An 18,238-nucleotide genomic window follows, 5' to 3' on the forward strand; every position below is an offset into this window, starting at 1 on the left:
TCTCACAATAACCGACGGAAATAACTGAAGTGTGAACAAGGCCTTAGCCGTCTGGTGAACGCCGTAAATAAAAAAAATTAAAAAAAAAAAAAAAAAAGGTTTTTTTGGCACAATCACCTTACAACACAAAAAGTGTAATACCAAGCAATCAAAAAGTCATATGTGCTGCAAAATAGTACCAGTCATCTCATTCTGTAAAAAATGAGACTCTGCCTAAGACAATCACCCAAAAAAGAAAAAAAATACGGCTTTCAGAAAATGGACACACAAAAACATGATTTTTTTTCAAAAATGCTTTTATTATGTAAAATAAAATAAATGCACATTTTAGGCATCACTGTGTCCGTAACAACCTGCTTTATAAAAATACTATGTTATCCAACCCGTCTGGTGAACGCCGTAAAAAACATAAAATAAAAAATGTGCCAAAAGAGCAATTTTTTTAAATCACCTTACATCACAAAAAGAGTAACACCAAGCGATCAAAAATTCATATGTGCCCCAAAATGGTACCAATCAAACCATCATCTCATCCAGCAAAAAATTAGACCCTACCTAAGACAAATCACCAAAAAATAAAAATCACTGATTATATATAGAGAGAACCTGTCACCATGTAATCTGCAGGCAGCGTGTTATAGAGCAGGAGGAGCTGAGCAGATTATATATACAGAGAACCTGTCACCATGTAATCTGCAGGCAGTGTGTTATAGAGCAGGAGGAGCTGAGCAGATTATATATAAAGAGAACCTGTCACCATGTAATCTGCAGGCAGCGTGTTATAGAGCAGGAGGAGCTGAGCAGATTATATATACAGAGAACCGGTCACCATGTAATCTGCAGGCAGTGTGTTATAGAGCAGGAGGAGCTGAGCAGATTATATATAAAGAGAACCTGTCACCGTGTAACCTGCAGGCAGCGTGTTATAGAGCAGGAGGAGCTGAGCAGATTATATATAAAGAGAACCTGTCACCATGTAATCTGCAGGCAGCGTGTTATAGAGCAGGAGGAGCTGAGCAGATTATATATACAGAGAACCTGTCAACGTGCAATCTGCAGGCAGCGTGTTATAGAGCAGGAGGAGCTGAGCAGATTATATATACAGAGAACCTGTCACCGTGTAATCTGCTGGCAGCGTGTTATAGAGCAGGAGGAGCTGAGCAGATTATATATAAAAAGAGAACCTGTCACCATGTAATCTGCAGGCAGCGTGTTATAGAGCAGGAGGAGCTGAGCAGATTACACGGTGACAGGTTCTCTTTATATATAATCTGCTCAGCTCCTCCTGCTCTATAACACGCTGCCTGTAGATTACACGGTGACAGGTTCTCTTCATATATAATCTGCTCAGCTCCTCCTGCTCTATAACACACTGCCTGTAGATTACATGGTGACAGGTTCTCTATATATATATATATAATCTGCTCAGCTCCTCCTGCTCTATAACACACTGCCTGTAGATTACATGGTGACAGGTTCTCTTTATATATTATCTGCTCAGCTCCTCCTGCTCTATAACACACTGTCTGCAGATTACATGGTGACGGGTTCTCTTTATATATAATCTGCTCAGACCGGGACATCCTAAGGCTACTTTCACACCTGCGTTTAGGTCGGATCCGTCTGGTATGTGCCCAGACGGATCCGCACCTATAATGCAAACGTTTAGATCCGTTCAGAACGGATCCGTTTGCATTACCATGAACAAATGATAATGCAAACGGATCCGTTTTGACTTTACATTGAAAGTCAATGGGAGACGGATCCGTTTGAAAATTGAGCCATACTGTGTCAACTTCAAACGGATCCGTCCCCATTGACTTACATTGTAAGTCTGGACGGATCCGTTTGCCTCCGCACGGCCAGGCGGACACCTGAACGCTGCAAGCTGCGTTCAGGTGTCCGCCTGCTGAGCGGAGCGGAGGACAAACGGAGCCAGACTAATGCATTCTGAGCGGATCCGCATCCATTCAGAATGCATTAGGGCTGGACGGATCCGTTCGGGGCCGCTTGTGAGCCCCTTCAAACGGAACTCACAAGCGGAGCCCCGAACGCTAGTGTGAAAGTAGCCTAAAACATTTAATGTACCATAATGTGCCTAAACCTCAATCAATTGCCTTGAAACTTTGCACATCCTGAGATCTCAGCTTCCCAAACCCATCCTGGACGTTTCATGGATTTTAGTCACCCACAAGGCAAATGAGTGACATTAAGCTTAAAGAGGACCTTTCACCGATCCTGACATATACAGCGGCGCCCGGGGATCTCACTGCACTTAGTATTATCCCTGGGCGCCGCTCCGTTCTCCCGTTATGTCCTCCGCTATGTTCGGGGACTTGGTTATAGTAGGCGGAGTCTGCCCTTGTTCTGCTGGGCGTCTCCTTCTCCTAGGCTGTAGCGCTGGCCAATCGCAGCGTAGAGCTCACAGCCTGGGAGAAAAAAAAACTCCCAGGCTGTGAGCTCTGCGCTGCGATTGGCCAGCGCTAAAGCAGAACAAGGGCAGACTCCACCTACCATAACTTAGTGACTGGAATCTCCGCCTACTATAACTTAGTGAGCGGAGATACCGGAGGGCATAGCAGGAGAACGGAGCGGCGCCCGGGGATAATAGTAAGTGCAGTGAGATCCCCGGGCGCCGCTCTACATGTCTGTATAGTTAGTTCATAGTGTAATAATCGGTGAAAGGTCCTCTTTAATGTAAAAAGAGCTTAATGTACCATAATGTGTCTAAACCTCAATTAATTGCCTTCAAAATTTGCACAACTTAAGTTCTCCTATTGAGTGACGTTAGGCTCGCATCGCCCCTACTACCTTTTGTGCAGCGGCTATTAGAAATAAAAAGGATTATTCACAAAGCTAGCCGCATGGTCAGCCATAGCTCCGGCTCAGGTCTTAGGCTACGTCTACACGACGACATTTGTCACGCGACATTTTGTTGCACTAATGTCGCGCAACAATTTTTATAATGGCAGTCTATGGTGTCGCACTGCAACATGCTGCGACTGCGACGCAACAGTCGCAGAAAATCCATTCGAGATGGATTTTTCTGCGACTGTTGCGTCGCAGCCGCATGTTGCAGTGCGACACCATAGACTGCCATTATAAAAATTGTCGCGCGACATTAGTGCAACAAAATGTCGCACGACAAATGTTACAGTGTAGTTGTGCCCTGTCGCGTGACAAATGTCGTCGTGTAGACGTAGCCTTAGTCTATCATGCATCTATGGTTGCTGGGCCTCCAATGAGTCCCTGCACCTTGTGAGGAGAGGAGGCCACCTCCAGGTTCACCTGCATTTAATTAACCAACTGAATCAATCTGCTTCCATTTGGAGACGCCTATAAATAGAGCTAGGACCACACGTTACAGAGGTACCTTGACGGTGGCAGTGTGGCCTCTACATATTTTTGGCCAAAGTTTTGTGCAACTAAAACCTCAGCTTTTAAGGTATACTATTAGACGGGGTCATTTGTTTTGTTGCAGGTGTGCTGGGGAATCTTTGTGTTTTCTATTGTTGTAAGCCTTCCCATGTGCACCCTGCTACCAAGGCTGGTTATAAATGTATGCGGTTACCAGAGGTCGCAATAACGCCTGTACAAGCGTCAGACGCCTGTTCAGGCCATTTTACTCCCTGGAAAAAGTCTAAGGCGTACCAATACACCTTAGACTTTTCCCTGCCATTCATAAGCGCAGTGAGCACTGAACAGCAAGGGCAGCGCACCGATGCTGATTGAAACAACCAATAACAAAGCTCCTTACAGTAAGGAGCTTAGTGATTGGTCAGTTTGAGCGGGCTGCCAGAGCTTCTGCCACACCGCTCTGAAGTAAGGATGCAGGCGCACGATCCTCACTGGCGGGGTAAGTGGCCTTGCTGTGTAGTGAAATTTAGTTGGGGTCCCGGATCTGAGCGCCTTGTTTTTCCCTATAGTGATGAGTCTGCAGCGCTCAGCCGAGCGCCGTCTCTCCTCCCTGCTGAGTGCGGTACTGAAGACGGCCTCAATAGAAGGTCTAGGAGACCGTCTTCACTACCGCGCTCAGCAGTGAGGAAAAGTGGCGGAGCGCTTCAGACTCCTGCTTATAGAAGTCAGCGGGGGTCTCAGCGCTGGACACGCCAACAGGAGACCAGCAGCAAGCAACACCAACCTCAGACTTGGGTCTGACCGCCAGCTGCAAGACAGCGAGGACACGGGAGGGAGACCCTCAGGGCAGGTCATTCTATTGTCCCATAGCCATAAAAATAAAGGAGGAGCAGCTTATAGGTGCAGCAGACTGTGACGTGCCTGTGTACCCGGTGCGGGGCCCGGCACATGCCTCCTGGCTGATACACAGATGTCACCGCATGACTGACACACAGATACCCCTACTCTCATTGCCAATGCAAGTCCTGGAGATAACAGGGGAGAAGAGAGGAGACTGCATGAGCGTTAGGGTCGGGTTCACACACAGACAGTAGTGACCACGGAAAAGCATCACTGTCCCACTATATACCGTACACTATTAAACAATGTGCACTATTGTCCAGGACACTATCACACTATATACCGTATACTGTATCACTATGTACACTAACAGTATATACAGTACATTACCACACTATGTACACTAATAGTATAAGGCTACTTTCACACTAGCGTTCGGGTGTCCGCTCGTGCGCACCGTTTGAAGGGGCTCACGAGCGGCCCCGAACGCATCCGTCTGGCCCCAATGCATTCTCAGTGGAGGCGGATCCACTGAGAATGCATCCGCCTGCCAGCGTTCAGCCTCCGCTCCGCTCAGCGTTCGGGTGTCCGCCTGGCCGTGCGGAGGCGAGCAGATCCGTCCAGACTTATAATGGAAGTCAATGGGGACGGATCCGCTTGAAGATGACACTATATGGCTCAATCTTCAAACGGATCCGCCCCCATTGAGTTTCAATGTAAAGTCTGAACGGATCCGCTCAGACAACTTTCACACTTAGAAAATTTTCTAAGTTTTAATGCAGACGGATCCGTTCTGAACGGATGCGAACGTCTGCATTATCGGAGCGGATCCGTCTGATGAAACATCAGACGGATCCGCTCCGAACGCTAGTGTGAAAGTAGCCTAACAGTACACAATCACACTACATCCCACTATGTGCACTACATACAGTACATTATCACACTGTGCTACCCTAAGCCTACATAGCCTCATACTGTGCCAACCTGACACTGCAGAGCTCTGTGCCACCCTAAGCCTACATAGCCTCATACTGTGCCAACCTGACTCTGCAGAGCTCTGTGCCACCCTAAACCTACATAGCCTCATACTGTGCCAACCTGACCCTGCAGAGCTCTGTGCCACCCTAAGCCTACATAGCCTCATACTGTGCCAACCTGACTCTGCAGAGCTCTGTGCCACCCTAAACCTACATAGCCTCATACTGTGCCAACCTGACCCTGCAGAGCTCTGTGTGCCACCCTAAACCTACATAGCCTCATACTGTGGCAATCTGACCCTGCAGAGCTCTGTGCCACCCTAAGCCTACATAGCCTCATACTGTGCGTTTCTCCTACTGAAGATCTCATGCCTATCACTATTCAGCCGGCGCTCCAATACCCAGCGTCAGCCGGCGCTCCAATACCCAGCGTCAGCCGGCGCTCCAATACCCAGCGTCAGCCGGCGCTCCAATACCCAGCGTCAGCCGGCGCTCCAATACCCAGCGTCAGCCGGCGCTCCAATACCCAGCGTCAGCCGGCGCTCCAATACCCAGCGTCAGCCGGCGCTCCAATACCCAGCGTCAGCCGGCGCTCCAATACCCAGCGTCAGCCGGCGCTCCAATACATCAGAGTTCTGTCTTGCACATTAAAGGGCTTCTGTCACCCCACTAAAGTCTTTTTTTTTTTTGGGGCTAGTTAAATTCCTTATACTGCGATATATGAAAATATAATGGTCTTACTTTCCTTCAGTAGTTTCTTATAAAAACAAACTTTTATAATATGTAAAATAGGTCTCTACCAGCAAGTAGGGCGTCTACTTGCTGGTAGCCGCCGCAAAAAACCGCCCCCTCGTCGTGTTGATTGATAGGGCCAACCACGATCTCCTCCTCCGGCTGGCCCTGTCAGCATTTCAAAAATCGTGCGCCTGTGTTTATTCGGCGCAGGCGCTCTGAGATGAGGAGGCTCGCCTCCTCAGAACTCTTAGTGCGCCTGCGCGGATGACGTCTTCTTTTTCGGTGATGTCATCGGCAACTACTATAAGAAACTACTGAAGGAAAGTAAGTAAGACCATTATATTTTCATATATCGCAATATAAGTAATTTAACTAGCCCAAAAAAAAAAAATAATGACTTTACTGGGGTGACAGAAGCCCTTTAAGGCCATTGGTACTGCAGCTCAGGCCCATTCACTTATACAGGACTGAGCTGCATGTAGGCCATGTGACCGATGAATGGGACGTCATTGGCCTAGAAAGAGACCGCAGCACCCCCGCCTCTTTGAACAGCTGATCAGCGGGTGCTGGGGTCGGGCCTGCACCGATCGGTGCACTGAAGACCTCAAATGCATACTGAATAAAGTTGTTTTTTTTTCGTGAAACGCCGCAACTGTTTTTCACAAGACAGGTATCATTTTAATCAGCAGGATCAACCCTACCATGTAGTGTGTCTGTTTAATAGGGTTGATCCTGTTGTCATGTTCCTTTAGGCTCCAGAATCTTCTAGGCCTTTTGCTCCCCATTCCCGACATGTCCAGGTCAGGGTACATTCACATGACCGTGTATATTTTGCGGTCCACATAAAATAAGGATGATGTCCGCGTTGCATCAGGTTTTTTTTTTTTTTTTTGCAGACCCATTGTAACAATGCTTATTCTTGTCCGCAAAATGTACAAGACGAGGACATGTTCTATCTTATTTGTGGCGTGACGGAAGGGACTCACGGATGTGGACGGACCATGGTGTGCTGTCCGCATTTTTTTCAGACCCTCTTAAATGAATGTGTGTGAATGGAGCCTTAGGATGCACTCGACTAGAGCCATGTTCTGAAAAACGTGACTTCTGCACCTGTGTGTCGCTGCCATCCACGAAAACCAAGGGTCGCCACCAATGTATTATAACTTGCACAGGGGAAGACTTAACAAAATCAGTGCAAAGGAAAAGCGCGCGAGCGATCCTCCGCAGCCAATGAGGTCGCTGCTTTTATTTCCTGTAGAAAAGCAACGACTGCAATCTGATTGGCTGCTCTGGGCCACGCCTCTCCTTTCCAACGGCTTTGATAAGTCTCCCAAGTCACAAAACGGAACGGACGGCAGCGTGTCCTCCAAGGATTCTTTATTCAAAATGGGTCCATAAAAATATACAAAGCGCAAAGAAAGTGCAACGTTTCCACTATAATACAGTATTTTTCAAGCCTTTTTCAAGTTTTTGCTTGAAAAAGACTATGTTGTAGTGGAAACGTAGCACTATTTTTGGCACTTTCTTTGCGCTTTGTACATTTTGAATAAAGAATCCTTGGAGGACACGCTGCGTCCATTCCGTTTGGTGCCGTTTACATGGAGCGATCGCCATGTGGTTGCGGACAGGCTGAGGCATCCCCGGAGGTCTGAAAGGGACACTGGTGCTGCTTTCATATTTGCATTTCGTACTACCAGTAGGTCACTGTCAACGGCAAGCCTGATGGAGGATCACTCTCAACCTCCGCTCTGTGCTGATGATTTCATCCACAGGAATTTCACGCTGACATCAGCGCAGACACTGCTGTTGTGGAGCAGATGGAAGAGTTTAGGTTTGGAAACGTCAAGGAAACAAGTCCTGACAATGAGGCCTCTGTCAGCGAGGGCCGATGGCAGCTGCAGGGGACGCGGGAACCAACCATACCGCCAGGTCAACCCAAAGTGTACCAGGCAAGAAGTCTGTGCCAATCAAGAAGAAACCAGACCAATCACTACTCCCATACAGCGCAGTTATGGGGCAGGGGCCCCAACATCATGTGATGTAATAGTCGGCTGCAAGGTCGTCCAATGAAACCTAAGCTTCCTGACATGGAGACCACATCGCTCGCTCTTCACAGCCGGTGGGACCGCAGGATAAAGGGGCTGAAAAAACAAGTTTAACTCTGCGACATGCAGCACTACTGATACATACGTGTATATGGCATGATACATGTAGGGGAGGCCTCATCACCTTGTATGTGACATCATCCTGCACACCCACTATGACACTCGGCTGGGCTCAGGTATAAACAGTTCTGTTCTCTGTGCCCTTTGATGGCTGCAGCAGTGCTTTGGGTTGCCGTACCACAGTATCTGCCATGCAGGTGGGCACTGCGGGCTGTAATGGGCGCAGCTTATACACTTTGCCTACTCGAAGCCGAGCTCCTGACAGGTTCTCTCATTCCTCAGACGTGCAGAGACCACAGCCCACGGGTGGCAACGATCACCACCCTGCAATTATCACAAGTGCAGACGTCCGCCCTGAGCACAGCAGCTCCACTAATTACCTGCAGGTCCTTTATGAGGCGGTGATGTCACCACAGGAAGAGACCAGGGGCAGCCACTGACCGGAGGCACAGTGGCCCAAAAAGAATCCTCAGGCTCTCCGACCCTGCAAGAGGAGACACCCTGGAATGTCCCCCGACCAGTAATCGAGCCGATTACACCAGTAGATACCAGGGACACATAGCGACATTACTGCAGATGGCGGTGAGACGTGCTGAGTACCTTCGGTTTATTGGTCAATCATATAGAAATGAATGGGGGATCAATAGAGAGACCCCCAACTACAGATGCTTGTTAGTCTCAGTCTTCACAGGAGCCTGAAGAACACATTAAGGGTCCTTAATTCACACGTCTGTAATTTGGGTCCGCAATTTGCTGACCCATTCACTTTCAATGGGGCTGGAACGGATGCGAATCTGCATTTTCGGGATCCGCATCTGCATTTTCAGGATTAGTTTTTTCGGGATCCGCAATTCCGTTCCTGAAAGAAATAGAACATGTCCTATTCTTGTCCGCAATTGAGGACCAGAAAAGGCATTTTCCATTATAGTGTCTGATGTGCGGTCTGCAAATTGCGGATCGCACATTGCGGGTATCCGTGTTTTGCGGATACGCAAAACACTTACGGATGTGTCAATGGACCCTTATGCAGCAAAAGTGGCGCAGTGCAAAACCGAGAAAAACCACCACTGCACGAGTACTAATAAGATGTGTCGCCGGCACTGTATGGCCATCAGAAGGCAGAAAGGAATAGGACACTGGTCTTGTTCTTACTTCCATGCTTTCTGTCTCCCCCTTGATTAAATCAATCAAGAAAAATCAGCACAGACCGACTGGAGAATGGTGAACGACGGGAACCTCTACTGAGTAATGCCGCACCCGAATCTCAGAGGGTCAAATCATTTTCTGCAATTGGAAGACAACTGTGGCTAAATGCTCCGGTTCTCACAAAACTGCTGCACTTTGCCGATTTCACGATACCCTGAGCGCGCGGGTCGGGGATGCATCTGAGAGCAGGAAAACTCGTGGAAGCCAGGTGGTCAATATGCCAAGAAACCTGCCCCTAGTGCCTGACTCTCCTGGTTGTACCCATGTCTGACAAGTCCACACAAAATTTAAGATCAACCTCTGAAGGAGGGCTCAACACTACAGCTGTTCTGAAACTACAACTCTCAACATGATCAATTCACTTCTATGGGATTTTTCAAGAACAGCAGAGCAAGTGTGCATGGTGGCAGTTGTGGTTTCACAGCAGCTGGAGTCTCCGATGCCTGCTCCTGGGTGCAGACCGGCACGGCTATGTGGCACCAGTGTCTGATCGCCATCATCCTGTGCCACCAGTAAGATCCCCCTCAGAGGCTGACATCTGGGGTCTCAGAGCGCTGAACACGAGCAGCGCCCATGTTTATAACACGGACCTGTAAAAACGACTGAAAGGTTTACACGCGGTCTGGAGAAGAACAAGGGCCGACTGTAGTGCGTACTCGGGGGGCTTCAGGTATGTGACAGCAGAAACCCTGCACCCGGCCTGGAAAGAGAAGTCAACAGCAGCAAAGCACACAGACAGCATTCAGAGGCGGCCACGTTACTCTTCTATAGGGGGATGGGGTCAGAAGAGTCATCAGCACACAGAGGCCATACAGTGATTTCAGTGGCAGACCACTGTGTGTGGGGGCATCCTGACTCTCCACCGACAGCAGATCAGAGCAAAAGTGTATTGGGCATGTTGTTTTCAGCATGTCCCATCCTTTGGACCAGTGTCCTTATGCCGCTCTCCCCACATTTGGCTGAGACTACAAGTTTATGGAGCAGTCAGGAGACAGCGCTGCCGGACTGTACCGTCAGAAGTTATTTCATGCGCATGGCTGACGTGTGTCTGCAGCAGCGCATAACCTCCATATTATAATCCTCCAGACTGCTGGGAACAAGGGGCATGTGGGGTATTATTACACTGCCGAGTGGACGGTCGCCGGACTACAGTAAAGTCCTGGTTCACACATGACAAAAAAATAAATAAAAAACCCCATGCTGTTCCTAACATAAGGACATGACTATGCATTTCTTCGTGCAAGGACCACTCCCCCCCGTCATTATGGCCGTGCGGCTGCAGATCACTGAACTGTATGCGGTGCAGAGAAGCCGACATGATACCCCGCCAGGTCCTCACAGCTTCCGCTTTCAGCTGCAGTCGAGGTTACGTCACCGTCAGTTCCTGCTCCGCAGCAACAAGGTCAAAACTATATTTGCTTTTTGCCTGAGTCAGCTGGAGCGCGTTCACACCTCTGTCTGCAGAGCAGAGACCCCATCAGCAACGAGCAGTGCGCGCAGATATGGCTGTAAATGGGAAGAAAATCAAGCTGTCAGGGAACGACACACGACAAACACCAATGACGCGGCGAGAGGCTTCTACAAACCGTACTTCCTTTACAAGACAGATCAGAATGAACGTGTAAAGACTCCTTCACGAACAGCGCTATAATCAATGTGAGCATTAGGGGGCGTTCACGTGCCGCAGACATCCGCGTACACGCTGACGGATGACCAGCAACATGAGACAAATGAGGACGACTTTTATATGCATATGGTCATCAGTGATAATCTATGGGGTCCATCGCACGTCCTGTGTGCCGTGCACTAGACCCAGCACAGCACCAGGGTTTCCATATAAAAAGGAATCAACAAGACGTGTGTGAACATGGCTTTAGGTTTACAACGTAAATTGCAGATGTCGGCAGGCTCCCAGATCCCACCAAAGTGTGTCCAGCTGTGTGCGCTCTGCCCCGACACAATGTCACAGGACAACGCAAGCACCAAGACCGCCGACTATGAGAAAAGGAGGTCCTTCACCACTCAGGAGGTCCCAGACAGTGCTGCCCACCGAGGAGGAATCTATCTTCTAGGACAGGGACTAGAGGTTACACCCCACAACCTAAACATAGTCAATGTGATCCTGGAAAACCATTCCATCCTGTTCAGTCTCGCGTACATGTACAGCCAAGGATCTGTCATCTGCCCGGCCCTCGCTATACAGATGTAAAAAGGCACAAAAATACAAACCAGGAGAGGACGCCATGCTGGCCAAAACTACAAACAGGCGTCCATCACCCCTTGCAACTGAGCTGAATCAAAGTCCAAAGCCAGAAATCCTCCAAGTGTGTCAGAATGCACCCTGAGGTCACACCTGAGTCTTCGGGTCAGTATTTTGCAGGTGGAGGTTCCACAACTGGTTTTGACCAAATACTGACCAGACAACCGCAGGGTGACCCGGGCCTTAGGACCGGACCCTACACACAGAAAGGTGAGACCGCAGAGTGACCAGGCCTTAGGACCGGACCCTACACACAAAAAGGAGAGACCGCGGAGTGACCAGGCCTTAGGACCGGACCCTACACACAGAAAGGTGAGACCGCAGAGTGACCAGGCCTTAGGACCGGACCCTACACACAGAAAGGTGAGACCGCAGAGTGACCAGGCCTTAGGACCGGACCCTACACACAAAAAGGTGAGACCGCAGAGTGACCAGGCCTTAGGACTGGACCCTACACACAAAAAGGTGAGACCGCAGAGTGACCAGGCCTTAGGACTGGACCCTACACACAAAAAGGTGAGACCGCAGAGTGACCAGGCCTTAGGACCGGACCCTACACACAAAAAGGTGAGACCGCAGAGTGACCAGGCCTTAGGACCGGACCCTACACACAGAAAGGTGAGACCGCAGAGTGACCAGGCCTTAGGACTGGACCCTACACACAGAAAGCTGAAACCGCAGGGTGACCCGGGCCTTAGGACTGGACCCTACACACAGAAAGGTGAGACCGCAGAGTGACCAGGCCTTAGGACCGGACCGTACACACAGAGAAAGCTGAAACCGCAGGGTGACCGGGCCCTAGGACCGGACCGTACACAAGGAAAGCTGAGAGGAAAGATTTATTTTTCTTTTGCATCCAAACCTGGCTGTGGCAGATCAAAAACACCAAATCTGCAATATGTGCATGACACCTTACACAGTCACCCATGCCCATCAGGACCCCCATAAAGATTCACCCCTTGCTCCAGGTTTCAGTTTGTAGACAGTCAATGGCTTCCCTTGGTATCAGCACATTTCTAGATGCATTGGCTGCTGCATCCTGGTCCAGATAAACCCGGTATCGCAACCAGTGCTGACTGCAGGGAGCGATGGCCGAGGGCTCTGGAGCACACTCACTGCTGACAACTCTCAGGAGAAATGTGCAGTTTCACTTCTGATGGAGAAATGTGGAACTTCCAGCACTTTGTACTGAATCCTGTGTAATCAGCGCCAGCCTCGTGTCACCGGCCGGATGTAAACGTCCACTGACCCAAACACAAAGGATGGAACGTGCACAGCAATGGCCGCCATTAGCAAGAGCAACCTGACACCCTAGGGAAGTCATCACATTTTTGATGTCACAGAGATATATCAAAGGTTATGAACGATGGGGCTCTGAGCGATGAGACTCCCTCTGATAGAATTAGAGAGAAGCGCTCACATATCGAGGTGGACTCGATAGAAAGTCTATGGACCCGTCTTCATTCAGTCTCCTGAAGTGTGTAGAGACAGCAGCTATGAGAGAAGTTCTCTCTGCTCGCTCTAGCGATTGATGGGGGTCTCAGCACTCAGACCCCACAGATCAAAACATTTGATATATATTTATGGCAACTTTCTTTCTCATAAATCTGTGCAAAAAAACAAGTGCCGGAGGACAAACCGCCAGATGTACGCCATGGACTAAGCACACACAAGGCTGTGTCCGGCTCACTCTTCACCATCCTTTGGGCTCGTATTTGCCCAAGATTTCACCAGTTAAATCCAACATAGAAACACTTGCATGTCATGTACCACGGCCTCACGCAGTGTGAACAGAGCTCTGGACATAGACCGCAGGAGCGCTCACCAGAAAACCTGCTCAGAAGGTGTGAGCACAAGCAGAGAGGGAACGACCAGACCAACAGCCGCTTCACCCCTCTGTAAAGGTACTTTCACACTTGCGGTTTTCTTTTCCGGCATAGAGTTCCGTCCTAGGGGCTCAATATCGGAAAAAGAACTGATCAGTTTTATCTTAATGCATTCTGAATGGAGAGCGATCCGTTCAGGATGCATCAGTTCAGTCCCTCTTACGTTTTTTTGGACAGAGAAAATACCGCAGCATGCTGCAATTTTCTCTCCGGCCAAAAAACCTTAACACTTGCCAGAATGCCGGATTTGGAATTAATTTACATTGAAGTGTATTAGTGCCGGATCCGGCATAAGTGTTCCAGCAAAACGGATCCGGCTTACTGGTCTGCGCATGCTTCTGTCACCCCACTAAACTGTTTTTTTTTTTTTGTGTACTTATAATCCCTATACTGCGATTTATCCATACATAATGTGATCATTTTGGTTCAGTAGATTCTGCTAAAAACTTACTTTTATAATATGTAAATTACCTGTCTACCAGCAAGTAGGGCGGTTACTTGCTGGTAGCAGCCGCATCCTCCTATCATAATGACGCCCCCTCCGCATGTTGATTGACAGGGCCAGCGAACGGGATCTTTCTCTGCTGGCCCGGTTTGCATTCAAAATCTGGCGCCTGCGCCGTAACGGTATTCAAATCGGCACAGGCGCACTGAGAGGCGGCCGCTCCATCCTCAATGCGCCTGCGCCGATGACGTCACATCTACACCCGGCGCAGGCGCATTGAGGAAGGAGCGGCCGAGCGAGCGTCCTCCTCTCAGTGCGCCTGCGCCGACTGAAGACAGGTATGGCGCAGGCGCCAGATTTTAAATGCAAACAGGGCTAGCAGAGAAAGATCCCGTTCGCTGGCCCTGTCAATCAACATGCGGAGGGGGCGTCATTATGATAGGAGGATGCGGCTGCTACCAGCAAGTAACCGCCCTACCTGCTGCTAGAGAGGTAATTTACATATTATAAAAGTACGTTTTTAGCAGAATCTACTGAACCAAAATGATTAATCACATTATGTATGGATAAATCGCAGTATAGGGATTATAAGTACACAAAAAAAAAAAAAAGTTTTGTGGGGTGACAGAAGCCCTTTAAAAATGCAAAAAGAAGTTAATACCGGATCAGTTTTTCCGGATGACACCGAAGAGACGGATCTGGTATTGCAATGCAATTGTGAGACGGATCCGCATCCGTCTCACAAATGCAACCGCATTGCCGAATCCGGCAGACACTTCTGGCGACGGAACTGTCTGCCGGAATCCCCTGCCGCAAGTGTGAAAGTACACTAAGGCCTCACCGGATGTGAAGGTTAATGGATCGAGGGGTGCAGTACCTCTTCATGAACTGGTTAAAGGGGTATGCCCATCTTATTACGGTTAGGATGGGAGCACAACATCAAGAATCCTGTGAACGAAGGGGCTGCAACACCGATTGAACACTGCGTGCCCTGCACAGCGCCACCCCGACCACCTTTGCACAGAACAATTCATTTGAATGGAGTTGTGCTGCCCTTTCTAGCGGAGTAGATTGCCAAGGTGCTGCTGTGCGGGGAAAAACTGTGAAGGGCTCCAGCAGTGCACCCATTACAGAATCAGTCGGGGTCACAGAGGTCAGAACCCCCTGCAATCATAAAGGAACGAAGCATTCTAGAAATAATAAGATGGAAATACCCCTTTATTGGGGGTCTTACGTACGGAGAAGCCCTTTAGGATATCTTGTAATAACAGACTATAGACAGGGCCAACACATCTGTACCAGCCGCAGGGACATCCCTCACTAGATGGGCCATGTGCCAGAAGTGACATTCGTTCATACCTTATAATTGCTGGAGTTGACCCAGGAGGTTGCGAGGCCATCAACCATCCTATCCAGCAGAGTCTGGTCCTGTTCAAGGTCCGCAGACTTCTGCCGATCTGAGAAGAAATCTATTAGGTCTGGTCCCACTTGGAGCCTTTTATTAACATCCTTCTGTTGTATCTGGGCCACCCAGTAATCCATTCCTTGCTCCATGGTTAGGGGGCGCTGGAGCACACACCAGTGGAGGAGACAAACCAGGGGGCTGCAGCAGCTCCGTCAGGGATCAGATCCTCGTGGTCGTCTCTTCTGTGAGATGGGCTGGAGAGGGCTTGGCAATCCAGGGAATGACAGCTATCCACCATGTGTCTGTGAGCAGCTGCTGGGATATTAAAAGCCGGATGTAAATATGCAGCAATCAGGGGAGAGGCACTGAGACGCGGGTCCCGAGGTACATAGTTCTGCCGAAATCCTGGGGAGAGAGAAAGTCACAGTTAAGAATAGAAAGCTCACTGTTTTCTGGTATTAATATACAGCCGCAGCGCGGTACATAAATAACCGCCACTCTGTACTCTAAGAGACAGCTATGTCAAAGGTGACGGCAGGACTGCAGCGCTAACGTGGGATAACAGGGGACACGTCCCGGGATTATTCTATCACTAGGAGGTTTTCACAGACCAATGTGATCAGCTCCAAGTGAAAGTCAGTCCTCCCCCACTAATCCAGTGAGAGTCACCGTCCCGCTGCCAGTTCCACCAGCCACCCCTCCCCCACACTGACCAGTCCACAGAAGTCCCTTGCAGGGTATATGCACACGGGACGAGTTCACTGAGCATTTTCTATATGGTGCGGATTTTGTCACAGAATCCATAGTACAAAGTGTGAAATCAGTGGCATAAAACCCAAGTCAGGTCAAGTCACGCAGACTCCATAGCCTGCGATAGGATTTTGTAAAATTTCCACGTGAGGCGACTGTAATAAACTGACGCTTTTCCACACTTTAATAAGCAACAGAAAATCCAGCACATGTCACGTGTGAACATACCCTGACGGGGCAGATTGGAGGGCGCGATGCTCTGCAGGTGTAACCAGCATTTCTGTTGTGATGATTGGCATCATCGCAAGACACACATCGCCCATTGTCAGCACCTGCCCGATAGTAAATGCGTCATCACCAACAGAGGAGGGAGGCAAGTTATAAAGGGAAACCTTCCGAGATCCTCGCAGCTAAAGTAACACGTCATCAGGAACATTGTCCGGTTAGAAATATATAAGCGGAAGATGGCTGAACGCCCGCACCACAACAACGCAGCGCCGCGCACATCCACGGACAGAAAGACCACGAATATGAACGTCACCGACCAAACCACAGAAACAGCCAAGAAACAAAGCAGGGTTTACTCTGAGAAGCAGATCTGCCCCAAATCCTGCCCTATATACCGCCACCAGAGATGACGGCTACTGCCCGGTCCTGCCACCACCAGAGATGACGGCTACTGCCCGGTCCTGCCACCACCAGAGATGACGGCTACTGCCCGGTCCTGCCACCACCAGAGATGACGGCTACTGCCCGGTCCTGCCACCAGAGATGACGGCTACTGCCCGGTCCTGCCACCACCAGAGATGACGGCTACTGCGCGGTACTACCGCCACCAGAGATGACCGCTACTGCACGGTACTACCACCACCAAAGATGACAACTACTGCACGGTACTACCACCACCAGAGATGACGGCTACTGCCCGGTCCTGCCACCAGAGATGACGGCTACTGCCCGGTACTACCACCACCAGAGATGACGGCTACTGCCCGGTCCTGCCACCACCAGAGATGACGGCTACTGCACAGTACTACCGCCACCAGAGATGACAACTACTGCACGGTACTACCGCCACCAGAGATGACGACTACTGCACGGTACTACCACCACCAGAGATGACGACTACTGCACCGTACTACCGCCACCAGAGATGATGACTACTGCACAGTACTACCACCACCAGAGATGATGACTACTGCACAGTACTACCGCAACCAGAGATGACAACTACTGCACGGTACTACCGCCACCAGAGATGACGACTACTGCACGGTACTACCACTACCAGAGATGGCGACTACTGCCCGGTACTACCACCACCAGAGATGACGACTACTGCACCGTACTACCGCCACCAGAGATGATGACTACTGCACAGTACTACCACCACCAGAGATGATGACTACTGCACAGTATTACAACCATCATATAATACCATCAATGATCACTGCAACAAACTACTACCCCCAGCACAGCATGTGTGGCCCCACACAGGATCCTGCCTCCATCCTTAAATCTGCAGATGCGGCAATGCTCGTCTAATGAGGGATTATCGCCCCTGGTGCCTCTCGATGCAGCCACAAAACCCGAAACCTCGGTGCAACACGTCACAGAGCGTGAGCCAGCAGAACCGCCGCCAGGACCCTGCATCCAGCAAACACCCCGAGTAGAAACCCACAAAGGCCTCCAAAGCAAATACATGCGAGACTCTGAAGTCATCTCTGCTCTTTTGGGAGGATCCCAACTCAACTCAATTTGGTTATAAAGAACAAAGACGCTGAAAATTCCTCTGAATCGAAGGCTTGCACCCCTAGATACAACAAGCGAACATGCAGCACGCCATACTAGGCTTTAATGGCTCCCACATTGCAGTGCACACACCCGTCTGACCTGTAAAAGCCGACAACTACCCCCCTGCAGATTTATACTGCATTCCAGCAGTCACCAACCTGCTGCAGGTATCAAGGGCCAAACGAGGAAATTAAAATGGAGGGTGCGCTCCAACAACATCCTGCAGGATCTCCTACAACCTCCGTACAGCGCGGGGGAATATGCAGGCGACATTGTCCTGCACCAGGAGAGAAGCGGTGAGGAGGTCGGACGCAGATAATTATAGTCTGATCCTCTCCACTTATAAATATACCCCCTAGTAAAGGGCTTCTGTGTCACCAAGGGTTAAGTGTCGGACACAGTGTCCGCAGCATCTCCA

The 18,238-nt window shown here is 49.7% G+C and overlaps 1 protein-coding gene across 6 annotated transcripts in view; it reads right to left on the reverse strand.

Moving 5' to 3' along the window:
* Nucleotides 1-18,238, reverse strand: part of CLASP1 (cytoplasmic linker associated protein 1) — a 122,879-nt gene that overhangs the window by 98,185 nt on the left and 6,456 nt on the right. For all 6 annotated transcript variants that reach the window (XM_040440823.1, XM_040440822.1, XM_040440819.1 and 3 more), the window contains exon 2: nt 15,231-15,681. In XM_040440823.1, the coding sequence (XP_040296757.1) occupies nt 15,231-15,425 (195 nt within the window). In that variant the 5' untranslated portion in view covers nt 15,426-15,681. The remainder of the gene's footprint in view (nt 1-15,230; nt 15,682-18,238) is intronic.

The sequence above is a fragment of the Bufo bufo genome, chromosome 7 (genome assembly GCF_905171765.1).
Source record: "Bufo bufo chromosome 7, aBufBuf1.1, whole genome shotgun sequence".
In the NCBI taxonomy this organism is placed as follows: domain Eukaryota; kingdom Metazoa; phylum Chordata; class Amphibia; order Anura; family Bufonidae; genus Bufo; species Bufo bufo.